Here is a 14,673-nt window from a genome sequence, read left to right on the forward strand (position 1 = left end):
TTCGTATCCGGATGTCTAATGTAGAGCACCATGTCATCCGCTTACAATGAAATCCCAACTGGACGCAGGGAGAACTGTAGCGCCGCCTCCGGGTGACGCTGTCTGATTTTACACGCCAGCGGTTCCACTATAAGTGTGAACAGTATCGGGGACAGTGGGCACCCTTGTCTGGTCCCTCGCCCAATCCTCAGGCTGGCTGAGGTGGAGCCGTTAATTCGCACACGTGCCCTAGGGGATGTGTATAGTAACTCTATCCATTTGAGGAACTGGGGGGGGAATCCCATCCTCGTCATGACAACAAACATGAGCTCCCACTCCACAGAGTCGAACGCTTTAGCAGCGTCAAGAAGTGCCGCTGCCGCTGCCGCTGGCAGTTCCGGATTCAAGCATTGGTACATTGTAAATATCGTACGTAAGTTTTGTGTGGTGGACCTGGTGGGGACAAATCCCGCCTGATCTGGCAGCACTAGGAGCCCCTGCAGCAATTGTATCCTAGTAGCTATGACTTTTGCCAGGATTTTAACATCAATATTTATAAGGGATAGGGGTCGGTAAGAGTCGCATTTAGTGAGATCTTTCCCAGGCTTAGGGAGAGCAATCAGGAGCGCCTCCCGTAGCGACTCCGGCAGGAGCCCTTCTTCATAGGACTCCGTAAACATGCGGGCCAGGTGTGGTAGCAGCAGATCCTTGTATTCTTTTTAAAATTCACCCGGCAGGCCGTCTAGACCCGGAGCCTTGTTATTTGGGAGCGAAATAATGGCGTCTGTAAATTCTTCTTTCGTCAGTTGATGCCCCAAAAACTCCCTATCTGCGTCAGATAGCCATGCCAATGTTACATCATCTAAGTAATCATGTAGTTCTTGCCTGGATCCAGCAACCCGCGAGGTGTACAATGCGGAGTAGAACGTGTGGAAGCTATCAAGTATAGTTGGTGTGTCATAAACCATCTCCTTGGCCTCTGTCTATATGTGTTATATGGGTGGCGGTTTGTGCGGCTTTAACTTTATGAGACAAAACTCTGTCGGGCCTACCGCCCTCACCATACGCTCTAGCCTTATAGTGTTTCACCAGATACTTAACTTCCGTGTCAGCGTATTCATCATAAACGTCTACTTTGCGCCGAATTTCAGCCTGAATGGAGGTCAATTGCGTGCGCGCATATTCTTCTTCTAACCGCTGAATGTCTGTTTCGGCCTTCGCTAGCTGTTGTCTTATATCTTTAAGAATCCCCACATGTTTCCCAATGCAGTGACCGCATATGGTGACCTTAACCGCATGCGTGCGGGCGGAATTCCGCTCGTACGCTGACTTTTGCGAAACCGCATGTTGCGTGACGAGCTGGGCTCGTCATCAGCGTGGCAGGAGGCTACCTCATGACGAGCCCAGCTCGTCATCAGCGTGGAAGGGGTTAAAGGCCTCCCATAGTGTTCTCGCACTATCCACTGATCCCTCGTTCGTATCAAAAAATTGTGCAATAGCCTGTCGTAGTTCCGTCCTGTACACCTGGTCTTTCAGTGCCGACTGCCGGAGTCGCCACGTGAATTCCCTTGGTGTGTGTGTGGGTATATCCAGTACTATCTGTACCGGGGAGTGGTCTGAGAGCGTTTTCGGCAAGTGGTCGACCTTCGACGTCCATGTACTGGCTTCACGTGTAGTGAGCCAGAAATCCAGCCTCGACCAGGAGTTGTGTGTTAGTGTAGTGCATGTGCCCTCTCTCCTAGTCGGGTTCCTCATCCCCCACACATCCACCAACCCCCATTCATCCATAATGTCAGTCAAGGCTCTGGCCGCCTTCCGGCCTTGTCTGTTGTGCCAGTTGACCTGTCCAGTGTGGGCACTAAGCATGTATTAAAGCCACCTCCCCAGAGTATATTCGACGGTTGCATGTTTCTCAATGTGGTACTAACTTTTTCATAGAAACCTGGGTCGTCCGTGTTCGCACCGTACACATTAACCACTGTGACATCCGTGCCACCAAAATTCCCTCGCAGTATAGCAAACCTGCCCTGGTCGTCCATAACTGTGTCCACTATAGTGAAAGGTAAATTGCGTCCGACAAGTATCAACACCCCTCTAGTATAGTTCGAGTATTATGCCATAATCCTTGCCTGTCCCCATCTATATCCAATCCTACTTTCTCTTGCCGGGGATATATGCGTCTCCTGTATACAGGCCACATCTATGTTGCGTCTGTCTAAATATGCCATAACTTTCCTGATCTTGCGCGGATCCTGCAACCCTCTAACATTCCATGTAAGGAAGGATAGTGTCCTAGTCTGTCTCAAAGTGCTAGCCATATGTTCGCTGAAAACTCTGGTGCGTGAACTATGAATTGTACAGGCCGAGGTGTGACCCTGTGTAGGTGTCTATGTCCGTGGAGTTCTCGATGCGACCGATGCATTTTCCATATACCCCCCCACCCTCCCCGCACCCACTTCGTCGCCTACTGTGCAACAAAGACATGTTCCCTCCCCTGTCCATACATGTATCCTAACTCAAAAACAAGAACATTTGTGGTATTCACTAGGGGGCGTGAGCTGCCTCGACTTATCCCCTGTCCTAGAGCAACAGGGTGGGGCATATTTAAACCTATACAGGCATTATATTGGTGCACCTCTACCTAAGAATAGTATGTTACACGTTAACTGAGCAATTTACGTCTTAAGTAACCTATATCTTAAAGTAACAAGGAGAACAATAAAGCGACAGATCCGAATCATAGAAATACAAAGTCCCAGCGGACACTTATCTGGGGGGTATTTTGTTGCACCCATTGCAGCTATAGGCCGCTGCTCAGCTGCAAGAGTTGTCCAATCTCAGTAGGCCCCACTCAAGACCGACTCTTGAATTATATCGGTCCCGCCAGAGCCCCTCTTCCAAAAATGTCCCTCAGTAGGTCCCATACGGCACTGCCTGCCGCCACATGTGCATACTCCAGGTCTGCTTACTACTCCACGTCCGATAGGGCATCTTTGTCCTGTGGTCTGTCTTGCGGTGATCTCCTGCGTTCGCCTCTTGGTTTTTTCACTTGTATTTATTTCAATACGTCCTTGGGCTCATTAAAGATTTTCGTGGTTCCATCGATCGTGACCTTTAGTCGCGCCGGGTACAGAATAGCATAGGGGATTTGCAACTCCCGCAATTTTTGTTTTACTGTCCCGTACTTCTTCCTGGCTTCCTGCACTGTTTGAGTGAAATCGGGATACAGGGCAAGGTCCATCCCTTCATGGTGGAGTGTCCCAATCTCTCTCGCCTTCCTCAGCGCCACATCTCTGTCTCTATAATTTAGTATCTTCGCTATTATAGGCCTGGGCCTACCACCAACTGGAGGCTTAGGAGCTAATGTTCTATGCGCTCTCTCTATAATAAAGATCTCAGAGAATGTCTCTCTTCCCAAGAGCGTTATCAGCAGCCGTTCAACATACTGTTCCATGGGGCCAGTGTTGGTTGTCTCCGCCACTCCCATCACTCGTATATTGGATCTGAGAGACCTGGCTTCCAAATCTTCTGCTTTCGCCACCATCGCCTCCAGCAGCTTTTCCATGCTAGCCTATTTGGTCGTGAATTGGTTATTCGTGTCCTCCACATCCGAGATTCGCCTTTCTGCCATGTGAATTCTCTCTGTGTGTCTGTCCAACCTCTCAGACATGCGGTCCACTCTATGCGTCAGCGTATCAATCTTTCCGTCTATGTTGGACAGTGCCGTTTGTATTGATTAGAACATCGATTGGACATTGTCTGCTGGGATTCCTCCTGATTGTGACCTCGATGCCACTGATGCCTGCAGTTCCGTTTCCGACAGTTCTGGAGCCTTTTTTGCTGCTTCGAAATGTATCTTTGTTTGGTTTCTGTCCGGTTTCCTCATCTTTGCTCCCTTGTCACGGGACTGATCACCTATACCACTCAAGCAGCTGTTTTCCGCTCCACCAGACACTTCGGCAAGACCTAGCGTGTGGTTGATGGTCGCGTCTCGATTTCTCCGCTCCTGGGCCGCAGCTTGTATGTCGCTCGCAGCTGTGGCAGGTCTCATGTCACCCTCCTGTTAACCGCTACTACTCACAGGCTATCCCAGGTACGTCCTCTCAGGTGTCGAAAAAAGGCTAGCTGTCAGAACGCCCTTCACTGTGCCCGCTAGAAGCCGGTCGCCAGACGCAGCCCGGTGGCTGCCATTTTGGTCCTGCAAACGTGTGAGGCCCTTATGCGCTTCCTCCTGGTTTCTGTAGCCGACCGTCCGATCTCACCGGGTTGCGGTCAGTTGCCTCCGATCCAGCCAGTGTGTGGTGTGTTCAGCAGAGCCCCCGCAGTGTTTGCGCGTGATTTATGGTTCAGCGCCAGTCTTTACCGGCCTCCCGGTGGTCCCACGGTGGCTGAGCCCCGGCAGCGCACTACAGGGTCCCTCACCTCCACACAGCCTGGCAGAGACTCACAGCTGGAGACACCTCTCTCCGACAGTGCAACCACCACCGAACAACTCCCTCGCCGAGCTCTGCGTCCCCGGGCCAGCCCTCTGGTTTCCGGCAGCTCCACTATGCCGCGCGCCCGCTATGTTGTCCGTTCCGCGGGGGTCGGGGGTGTACTAAATACCCCACCTCTCGCCACACTCGTGTAGGGATGAGTCTGTGGGCACTCACTGCAGTCGCCGTCGGACGGCCCTCCGCCACGGGTGTTGCGGCTCCGCATATCTCCGACGCCGGCCTTGCCTGAGTTCCCTGCCGGCGTACATGCTGTGCGTCACGGGCTGACTCCCTACCCCAGGCCGCGTCTCAGTCCAGGGAAGTCGATGGTAGGCCTCTCCGATCATCAGGGCCGTTTCTCCACTCCAGTGCGTCCGCCAGCATCCCTATTCGTCTCCGACTGCCACAGAGCCGAGGTCAGTTCCGTGCTTGTCAAGAGGAGGCAGAAGTGCCCCGTTTAATGCAGGATTAGTCTGAAAGATTGTATGCCCCTCGAGGAGCTCGCTCTACTCGCGGCCATCTCTCGCCTCGGCTAGCTCCGCCCCCAACGTTGGGTGCCTTGCTTGAAATTGTATAAGAAACATTCCATTTGTTTACCCAGCATTGGCAGATCAAAACGTTTGGAGGGAAGCACCAAAAGATAATATCCGATGTCTGCAGGAAGTGAATCTATAGAAGGAGGGATAGGAGATGGCGGCATGGGGGCTATTTAGTCATCCCATTCACCATTGGCTTCTATGTCCTTGTGTATTTCTCCTTCCTCTGTCTATTGTTGTTCCACATCCTAGATATCCTCAGTGATGACTATAGAAGGGGGGAAAACTTTTCCCCTGGTGGATTTGGGAGTGCTTTGGCCAGGGAGATCACTAGGAACATCTTGCGGAGGTAAAGACCTCTGAGGAGCATTTGCATCTGGGAAACATCTATAATAATCATCAATTATATGACGGAGATCCAATACTGGGGAAACTGGAATGTTCACCGATAGTTACCTAAAATGATTACCCTATCATCATAAGGGTAATGCTACTGGAAGGAATCAGGCCACTCCATAGAAGGATTTCTCTCTGCAAAATAATATTCTCCTGCAAGGAAAGAAGATAAATCATTTTCCTCAATGCCATCATCAGAATGGCATTGAGGAAACTGTGGTGGACTATATGCAGCGCCAAACAAATTGTCATTCCCCGACTCTTGGAAGTCCAAAGGCTAGCAGGGAGCAAAGGGGAAATCTTGGAGAAATCCTGAATTTGCTTGGGCAGAAGATGGCCGATTTTTCCCTCCATCGACAGGCTCGAGACTGTGCAGTCGCTGATGTAATCATCTACGACACGTCTGTGCTGCGTTGGCAGCCTTCGTCTGCGGGGCCATCGTCATCAGAGTCGTGGACGGACCGGTGGTTGACGTTGAAATTCTCATTGACTTAGAAGGTCTCGTTGACAAAGCCATTGACGGTCGAGAAGATTGGTCTGTGACAGGTGTCAGAGAAGCATAACCTGGAGCTGAAGAAGATTTTGAAGCCCCTGTCTGAGGTTTTTTTTGGTGTTTCACCTCAGATTTGTCCTGGGACTTTGATCTCTTAGAGCCACCATAATGGGATGAGGAACTGTCTTCCTTTCTCTTTCTTTAGGAAGAATTGGCTTTTTCCTTAGGTACAGACTCTGATTCCGAGGCAGCATTCTTTTTCTATCGCCAGAGGAGTAGCCTACCCTCCCTTTCCTTGAGGGTTTTGGCTGAAAAAGTGCGACAATATTTGCATTCCCTGGGTTTGTGGTCAGGATAGAGGCAATAGAGGCACTGTTTGTGGTGGGGGGTCTTCAGAGAACAGCCTACACTTCTCACAGGTCTTACAGGGCATAAACAGCCCTATTAGGCTCTGGCATCTTGAAAAGTAGGAAAGGCAAAACTATATAGTCCAGAAATACCTTGAAAGTAGCAGAAGCTGGGACTGGAGGTCAAACGTTGGAGATGGAATACTGTAACTGAGCCGAGCTCAAAGAGACTCCATGTGAAGTACGAAATCTAAGGTATGGTGGCTCTGTAGGGGAAGGGAACTATGAGGTCTCGGCTGTGATTGGCTGAACTTTGGATGTTATAAAATGAGGTTGAAAGGTTAGTGAGTTTTTTGTTCTATCAAGGTCTATGGTGATGTTTTAATACAGCTATTTCTACTGTTAATGTGGGACTCATTCCATGACGACAGGGAACATTCAAGCATGTGAATCTATAAAAGATGCAATACTGGAGAAGGTGAGAATCTCAAATCCTGAAGCAGTTTGACACAAGGAGCGGGGCCAAGTGGCAGGTGGGATTCACAAACACACCCTTTGTAATTGGTCGCATCCCATCAGTCGTGGAGGACCTATTTCACTGAAGGAATTACTGCTGACTGCATCTTCCATGTTGCAGACAAGTAGGGAGGGGACAGAGTTTAGCCTGGTGTTTGGAAGAGGATAAAGGAGAGGCTAGCAGACTGAAGGGACTGGATTTTCTGTACTGCAATGTGGAACAGTTCTAGGCTCCAAGGGAAGCCAGGATTCTTCCTGGCACATGCATCAACATTGGAGTTTGCGATTCCTTAATTGTGAAAAATAAGGAATCGCAATTAAGGAATCGCAAACTGCAATGCATCAAGAAATCGCTAAATAAATAGTGATTTCTTAAAATTCCTTAATTGCGATTCTCAATTTAAGAATCGCAATTAAGGAATCGCAAAATGAGAATGCAATTTCAAGGGTGCAGGGGGGGTCCAAGGGACACCCTGTTGCACCCCTGAAATTTGCCATTAAGTACATTTTTCACACACACATGCCCCAAGGGCATGTGTGTGTGTAAAATGGCACTTTGAAAAATTCACTTTTGTGCATTTTTCAAAGTTTTTGCAAATTACCATGAAGGTCAACTTCATGGTAATTTGCACCCCTTATTTGTGAATTCGCAAATTTTAAAAGTTTGATGCATTGCATTTAAGCAATCTGAATTTGAGATTCCTTAAATGGAATTGCAATTTAAGAAATCGCAATTTTGCGATTTCTTAAATTGCGAGAACAAAATGCATAATACATCCCAAAAATGGAAATTGCATTCGCAAACTGCCGAATTTTGCGATTCGCACCGTTTGCGAATGCAATTTCCTTTGATGCATGTACCCGTTCATCTTCTATATCAGCAAGGAAAGAAAGAAAATCCTTCGAAGTTTCATGGTTTTGTGAACCCTTCACATGAGAAAATGTACATAATGATGGGTTTATTGAAAGAAGATTAGTCTATCTGCTGCCATCTTTTCTCAGCAAAATATATATTACAAGTCTCTGATAATTTTCAATGTTTACATTTTTATTGCTTTTTCCCACAGACTGGCAAGGCTTTGAGGTCGATGGGAACATCCTTGATGCAATATTACTGAACACCACTCGCATAGGCCATGGATTTGCCATCCTAAAACATCCAGTGGCATTGGAACTGTCAAGGAAGTTCAATATCCCATTAGAAGTCTGTCCAGTCTCCAATCAGGTACGGGTAGTTTGAGCAAGTGGGTGAGCCAATACAATATGATCAGTTGAGTGGAGAGGATCTAGGAGGAAAAGATCCAAATGCTGAGCTGAAAGTCGGCTTTTCTACTTTATAAAGAGTCTGATTTGGGGGGGCTCTCACCATACAAGATGGCCACATAAATGCTCTAGCCCCTTCCCCCAGGATCTGACATTTATCCTTTCCTCTCTCACGGATCCTGACATTTGGAATTGCCAGAAGAAGGTGGTGATAAAGTACAGTTTGCCGCTTCAAGAGCTGAGACCTGGGGGGCCTATTTTGTGGGGCTACTGCTGAGTGCACAGTGTGCAGCATCGGAGCCCCAGTGGTGGTGGGAACCCCCGGTGAGCCTGGGGTCCACCCTGCTCTGCCCAGCTGAATGGGAAATGATAACTGTGAAGTATTACTGAAGAGCAGGAAGGTGAGGGAGCTGATCTGTGCGGCAGACATGGAGCCATTGATGAAGATAGGCGACTGAGCCCTGACTGCCATTCTCCATTTTAGGAGCCAGATGTGAGACAGCAATACACTACCTCCTATTATACGCATAGAAAGGGGGCAGATAATGATGGAGTTATAACACTTGCAGGTGGGTGTGAGTGGCGGAGAATGCACAGCAGGAGACTGGGAGGATGTGCTTCATTTGCCAGATTTTGTTGGAGATACTTGGCACTAAGAGCTGCTCACCTCTGTGCTAACCTGAATGAGGGGTTGGTACATACCCTGAGAGGTGGCAATTGGCACTAGATGAAAACAGGGATTTGTGAACTACAAATCAATTAACATCTAAGAAAAGCACTAAAATTCATAAATATGTGTGAGTACGAACCAACGTCGAAAAATATTATTATATGAGTTTAAAATGAAGACCTTAAAGTTAACGCATCCTGCAGTAATGTTTGAAGTACTGACTGCCTCTGTCTACAAAACTGCGAAAACTGGCGAACTTTGTTGAAGCATTAGTTGCTGATATGTTAGGCTCATCCCATTTCTCGGATTTGTGTTTGATCCTCAGGAGTGCTATGTTCAATTCTAAGATATTTGCTTTACAGTGCACAATGCCATAACCACAAATGAGATGATAGATACTAATAATAGGCGAGGACAGGGTGAAAGGAGATGGTTGAGCATGCAAATGTGTATCAGCTAAATGGTAACTTACAGTTCAGTTTTAATTTTGTGAGTTGGACATGTGCACTGATATGTGAGAGGTGGATGGAAAGGATTATTTGGGGAGTTAAGTGTCAGGCAGTAATGTAGCTGTGACAGACACTGATGTTGACTGTACAATGCATCTCAGAGTGCCCGCCCACTGTAGATTATGACCCGAACATTAAATTCATTACTTCAAATATCAGGGCAGAATAATTCAATAAAGAAACATTTAGTACTAGCATTTCTATAAGAATAATGCATTGAAGTACTCATGTACAAGAAACACACTTGGACTTTCATGAGGCAGCTACATTCGCATATGGGTAACTACAAACTAAATACTCTGTATCATACAGCATCTATACTAGCCAAGTAGTGTTACTGATTTGTAAATCTGTCCTTTTCAAGGAGAGATGAGTTGGATGATGGGGACACTACATGACATGCCAGTAGCATTGGTTAAAGTGTATCTCTGAGTTGTTTGAAGCGATCTTATCCATTTGTAGGCAACAGAACCATGTTAATATAATGTGGAGCAGTGATTTTAATATTGCACTGGACCATACCAGAGTAGAAGAATGAACCTATGACCAACTGGTCCTTTGAGGGCTGTGAAGGTGTTGCAGTAGATACTAAGCATGGATCGAAGTTGCATGTAGTGTATGGAAGATGAGAGAGCCTTTTCGTGCTACTTGTCCGGTCATGTCTAAGGGTGGGCGTAATTAGCAGAGTACCACTACTCGGAATTCCGCAGAGTTTATCAAACATCACTCCGCAACTCCATTCCGTCTCATCCCAATTAATAAAAATTAAACCTCACATACCTTTGATAATACAACAAATCACTCTATCTTTACATGCATAAAATGCATATAATCATCTCACAAAAGTGAAAATATAGCAAGCAGTGAGAGAGGTGATGATTTTGGGGTCCTCCCTAAACTAGGGAGAGAACCAAGCAGATGCCTTGAACACAAAGAGTACATCATGCTGAACATTCGGTGGTCGTCCCATCCTCCTAGGACCACCCCAAGCCCAGATATGGGCAAAAATACAATCCCAGCCAAAGGCCCTGCAAATCATTATGGGATGAGATTCTAGAGTGCAATGAATATTATAGTATCCAATATCAAAACATTACTCAAGGGGCTAATACTATAATATTCACTGCACTCTAGAATATCGCCCCATAATGCTTTGCTGGGCCTTTGGTTGGCATTGTATTTTTGCCCATAACTTTGCTTGGGGTGGTCCTAGGAGGATGGCAGCACCACCGAAACGTTCAGCATGATATGCTCTTTGTGGTCAATGCATCTGCTTGGTCCTCCCCCTAGGTTAGGGGTGGTCCCAAAATCATCACCATTGTCATTGCCTCATATTTTTCAAAGTTCACTTTTGTGAATTGGTTATATGCTTTTTAGCACGTAAAAGTAAAGTTGTTTAATCAAAGGGCTGAAGGTGCAGTAGCTAATTCCGCCATGTGCATGAATTCTGTGTTTTTAATGTGATGCGCATCTCCGTTAGCGGAGCGGAATTCATTGCCCACAGTTACATTATATCTCTCCTGTTATGTGGTGATTCGATCTCTAAGCCTATTTTGCATGAAATGCTAAAATCTTTCCTGTTATGTAGTGATTCGATTTATAAGCTTATTTTGCATGAAATGCTAAAACTCATTGATGACTAAATGAGTTGGATCAAATCCGATTTGTGAATGATGCAATGCAGTACTTATCCGAAGTTTGACTCTGTCTGCTGATATCTGTTATATTGATACTGACAAATATTCAATAAAAAAGGGTAAACAAATGTGTGTGTTGTAAATTAAATCACTTTATCTTATTGGGTTTATCAAGAATTTGAATTTATCCACACAAATGGCCAAATTAGCAATGGGCCGTGCTGCTTTCTTGGGAAAAGTGGCTTCTGCACTGAATGTTCTTCATTTTCCTTGAAATGTGTTGTGTTCTGCTGTTTATTTTATTTTATGATATGTGTAGTGTACCATCAGCCAATTACTTGTCTTTTTGCAATTCGTGCAAACATCACTGTGGCTGTCATTCATTCAGCTGATCTGCTTCACTGGGGGTTGCATTACTGATCAAGATTTCTTTATGGTGGAGCTTTGGGCCTTGAGGCCTCCCACCTAATCTTCGTCAGCTACAATGTTGTCATGTAGGGACAGTGGATCCTGTGCCGTTGATGGACTTCAACCTTGGTTGTTTATACAGTGTTTGTGAACCTGTTTCTCATCTGGGATGGATTGTTCTTCATGTAGGTTCTGATGGAAACATACCGACTTCGGTTCTTGTTTCCCTGAAACCTTGTAACAAGTAATTGTTAGACTTCCTCATTCTCTCCATACCTCCATGTTGATGCACATCTCTTCTTGCATCTTCTATGACCCATATTTAAATCTCTAAATGAGAGGTCTTCATAATGAGGGGACACAGGCTTGAGGACATGTCATGCATCTCATCCATGTTACCTGGAACAGCTTCTCTCCAGTGACAGACTTGAAGGAAGTGCCACTTGGCTTCATTGGTTGATGTGGCTTTTGCTAAGCAGTGCATTGCTTTTTCAGTAGTGGACTGCCAAACCTAGCAGTCTCTCTCTGCAAGCAATCGTGGATCCTGATCTGGTCTAGTTGTACAGTGTTCGGACAAGAGGGTTGATCAGATGGTGACATAGGGTGTGCCTTTAATAACCCTGACTAGCCTTATCAGGGTCTATCTAGAGACAAGGACGCTCCTTGAAGGTTTTGTAATATACCTTTGATGTGTCTTGACCTCTGTACCATTGTAAACCATCACACTTAAAATTGTGCCTCTTTCCCTACAAATCACATTCAGAAAAGCCTCACTTTCAGAACATTAAATGGCATAAATGACTTAATTCCGTAAGCTCTACATCTTTGCTCTATGTTTGTGCTGTGCCCCCTATGTGCTGCCTCTGAAGTGAGCATCTGTAAAACACATTTTTTAAAAAGACATATGCTCTCTCCTTGACAGGTGCTGATGCTGATCTCGGATCTCAGGGACCACCCAGCTTCAGTTCTCATGGCTAGGGGGCATCCTCTTGTGATCAGCTCTGATGATCCACCCCTCTTTGGATCGACAGGATTGTCGTACGATTTCTATGAAGTCTTCATGGGCATTGGAGGGACGAAGTGCGACCTGAAAACCTTAAAGCAGCTGGCCTTAAACTCTCTGGAGTAAGTATCCTTCTGTTTCCATTTAAATGACTCGGTGCCCAGTGGGATTTACGCTTGAGATGACCCACCCTATTTAAGGCAAGCGTTATAATACAGATTGTCCTGCTTTGAACTGACCTTCGAGGCACGGTGGACTGGGAAGGAAACTGATTGATGAGAACAGAGATGTAGCTTCAGGAGGGGTGTTAGATGCGTGACACCCCCAAATAAATGTATTCTTGGCTATGTAGTTGGGTCTGAGGGGGCAGTGTCAGAACTGCAATATCTGTGGCGGTTTTCTGCCAAGAAGACATGACATGATGGAAAACAAGAGAGAGAGAGAGATATATCTGCTGGCTGAATTTCAAAACGGGAGACCAGATACCCAGGTATTAATACCTGCTTCCCTGCTTGTCCAAATTGTCTGATCCCAGGAAAATATTTTATTTCACAGAACCTCCCTTCTATTTATTTTCACATATGAGAGCACTTTTAAATACTTGAGTTCAGGATGCACTGTACAACTATCTGTTCTGTTTGATTTAATAGACTATAATGTTGGTCCATCTATAATAAGGATCTTGGCTATGCTTAAGGTTTACTTGACTACTGACTTGCCTCTTAGTTCACTAAAAGCATTGTCATTGGGGGAATGAGCCACAAATGTTTCTAAGTACATGTTTACAAACTTTTAATAAATGCCTGTTAATGCAGTGATATCATCTGATCTACTAAAGTGAAACAATTCTGCGTGTTAAAGAAACACATTTTTGTAATTTACATGACAGTATTATATTACTACATTATTTTTGTTGCACAATACACAGGCCAAACTTTTCATGTCCTGGCTCAATCATGCACTCTTAAAGCTGAGCTAGACCGTTGGCTCTGCTAGCCCTATTAATTTGATGGTAGCCCATCTCTTTTTGCAACTCTGGCTTTGTACGTGGGGCCTTTACTCATTCCATAAAAAGATTTGTAAAAGGCGAGGATGGAAACATGGAACCCTCCCTACATTAACAGATTTGACAATTCCCCTTTCAAGACTTCTTGTAGCAGACGCGAAGTAGTATGTGAGCAGGGAAAATATATTTAAAATAAGTGAACCTAGGGCAGGGACTCCTAGCCGTTGTGTTGTCTGTGACCATAGTTCTCAGGGAGAACTTTCAGGCTGAGGCAGGACGGGAATGCATGTAACTTCAGGGATGTGTGACACCCCCAAATACCTCCTTGGCTTGGTAGTTGGGTTTCGCGACCCTGGGTTGGGTTTGCTATGTCTGTGTTAGTTTGTCTCGTCATTATCATTTTACTAAGAGCTTTAAACTTGTTCATTTTTGGAGCTGTAAAATTAAATATATAGAGTCACTGGTTTACCAAAAAATAGTCAAGCTGCGCCCATAGCAGTACTCCTTAAATAGGTGCAAATTTACTGCTCGTCGAAAATTCACAAATATTGGCAGTAGTAGGCTTGCAAAGCTGAGTCAGTCTCAGATTCCAAGGTATACTACTGACAATCAAACACCCAAAAGATGATGGGATGAATGCTTGCAAACAGTCTGACCAGAGGCAATCACTCTGGATAGTATCCCAACCCATTGTTTTCTGCACACTGTACCACTTTAAACACTTTAGAGCCTCCTAATGCAGATTTGTACTCACCGTTGCTTAACTGTCTATCCCAAACCTTGGTTATCTCACCCCTCCACCTGGCAGCCCGCTGATTATTATTTTTTGTTGGAATCTCACTCACTAAGCAACGCCTCTGAGGGTAAAACACCCTGCTTGTCGTGGCCATTTATTCAGAAACCCTGCCAGAGCAGAGGGCTTCTCTAAATGCAGTGGCCAGTCTGTCGCAGGATTGGCAGAAGCGGGAACTCAGATCACTGTGAGAGTCCAAATGGACCGGCTTCCAAACTCTCTTCTTTGCAGACCATTCCTAAAAGGATCCTCCCCTTGGCACACTAGAGCCAATGAGTTGTATTTTGGGTTGTTTAGAAGGAATGCTTACTCTCATCAGTTTGATTACCTGTCTTCCATTTTGCTTGTTTTATTAATGTTCTCATCAGTCTGATTACTTTTCAGTTTTGCAAGTTTTATTTGCTTGTTGTTTATGGCTGTTTATAATCACTATTTATTACCCGTTGTTACACAGCCTTAAGTACAAGCTACAAATTCAAATGATAGTACAATATAAAATCATAAACAACAGTATTTCTTCAGTGATTTTATTTTTGCCCTTCTGGCCATCAAACACATGTTTTGCCATATTTAAGTGTGCAAACCTACAACTTCATCAGGACTGTCAATGTTGCAGCTCCCAGTTGCAATCCTGACCCGGAG

The 14,673-nt window shown here is 45.6% G+C and overlaps 1 protein-coding gene across 2 annotated transcripts in view; it reads left to right on the forward strand.

Moving 5' to 3' along the window:
• The window catches only part of LOC144808672 (adenosine deaminase 2-like), a 373,249-nt gene that overhangs the window by 312,130 nt on the left and 46,446 nt on the right, over nt 1–14,673 (forward strand). The window contains exons 8-9 of one of the 2 annotated variants that reach the window (XM_078673653.1): nt 7,810–7,967; nt 12,152–12,354. In XM_078673653.1, coding sequence (XP_078529779.1) covers nt 7,810–7,967; nt 12,152–12,354 — 361 coding nt within the window. Of the gene's footprint in view, nt 1–7,809; nt 7,968–12,151; nt 12,359–14,673 lie in introns of those variants that run through there. The other variant, XM_078673654.1, reaches the window with a different exon arrangement.

This window comes from Lissotriton helveticus, chromosome 1_1 (assembly GCF_964261635.1).
Source record: "Lissotriton helveticus chromosome 1_1, aLisHel1.1, whole genome shotgun sequence".
In the NCBI taxonomy this organism is placed as follows: Eukaryota; Metazoa; Chordata; class Amphibia; order Caudata; family Salamandridae; genus Lissotriton; species Lissotriton helveticus.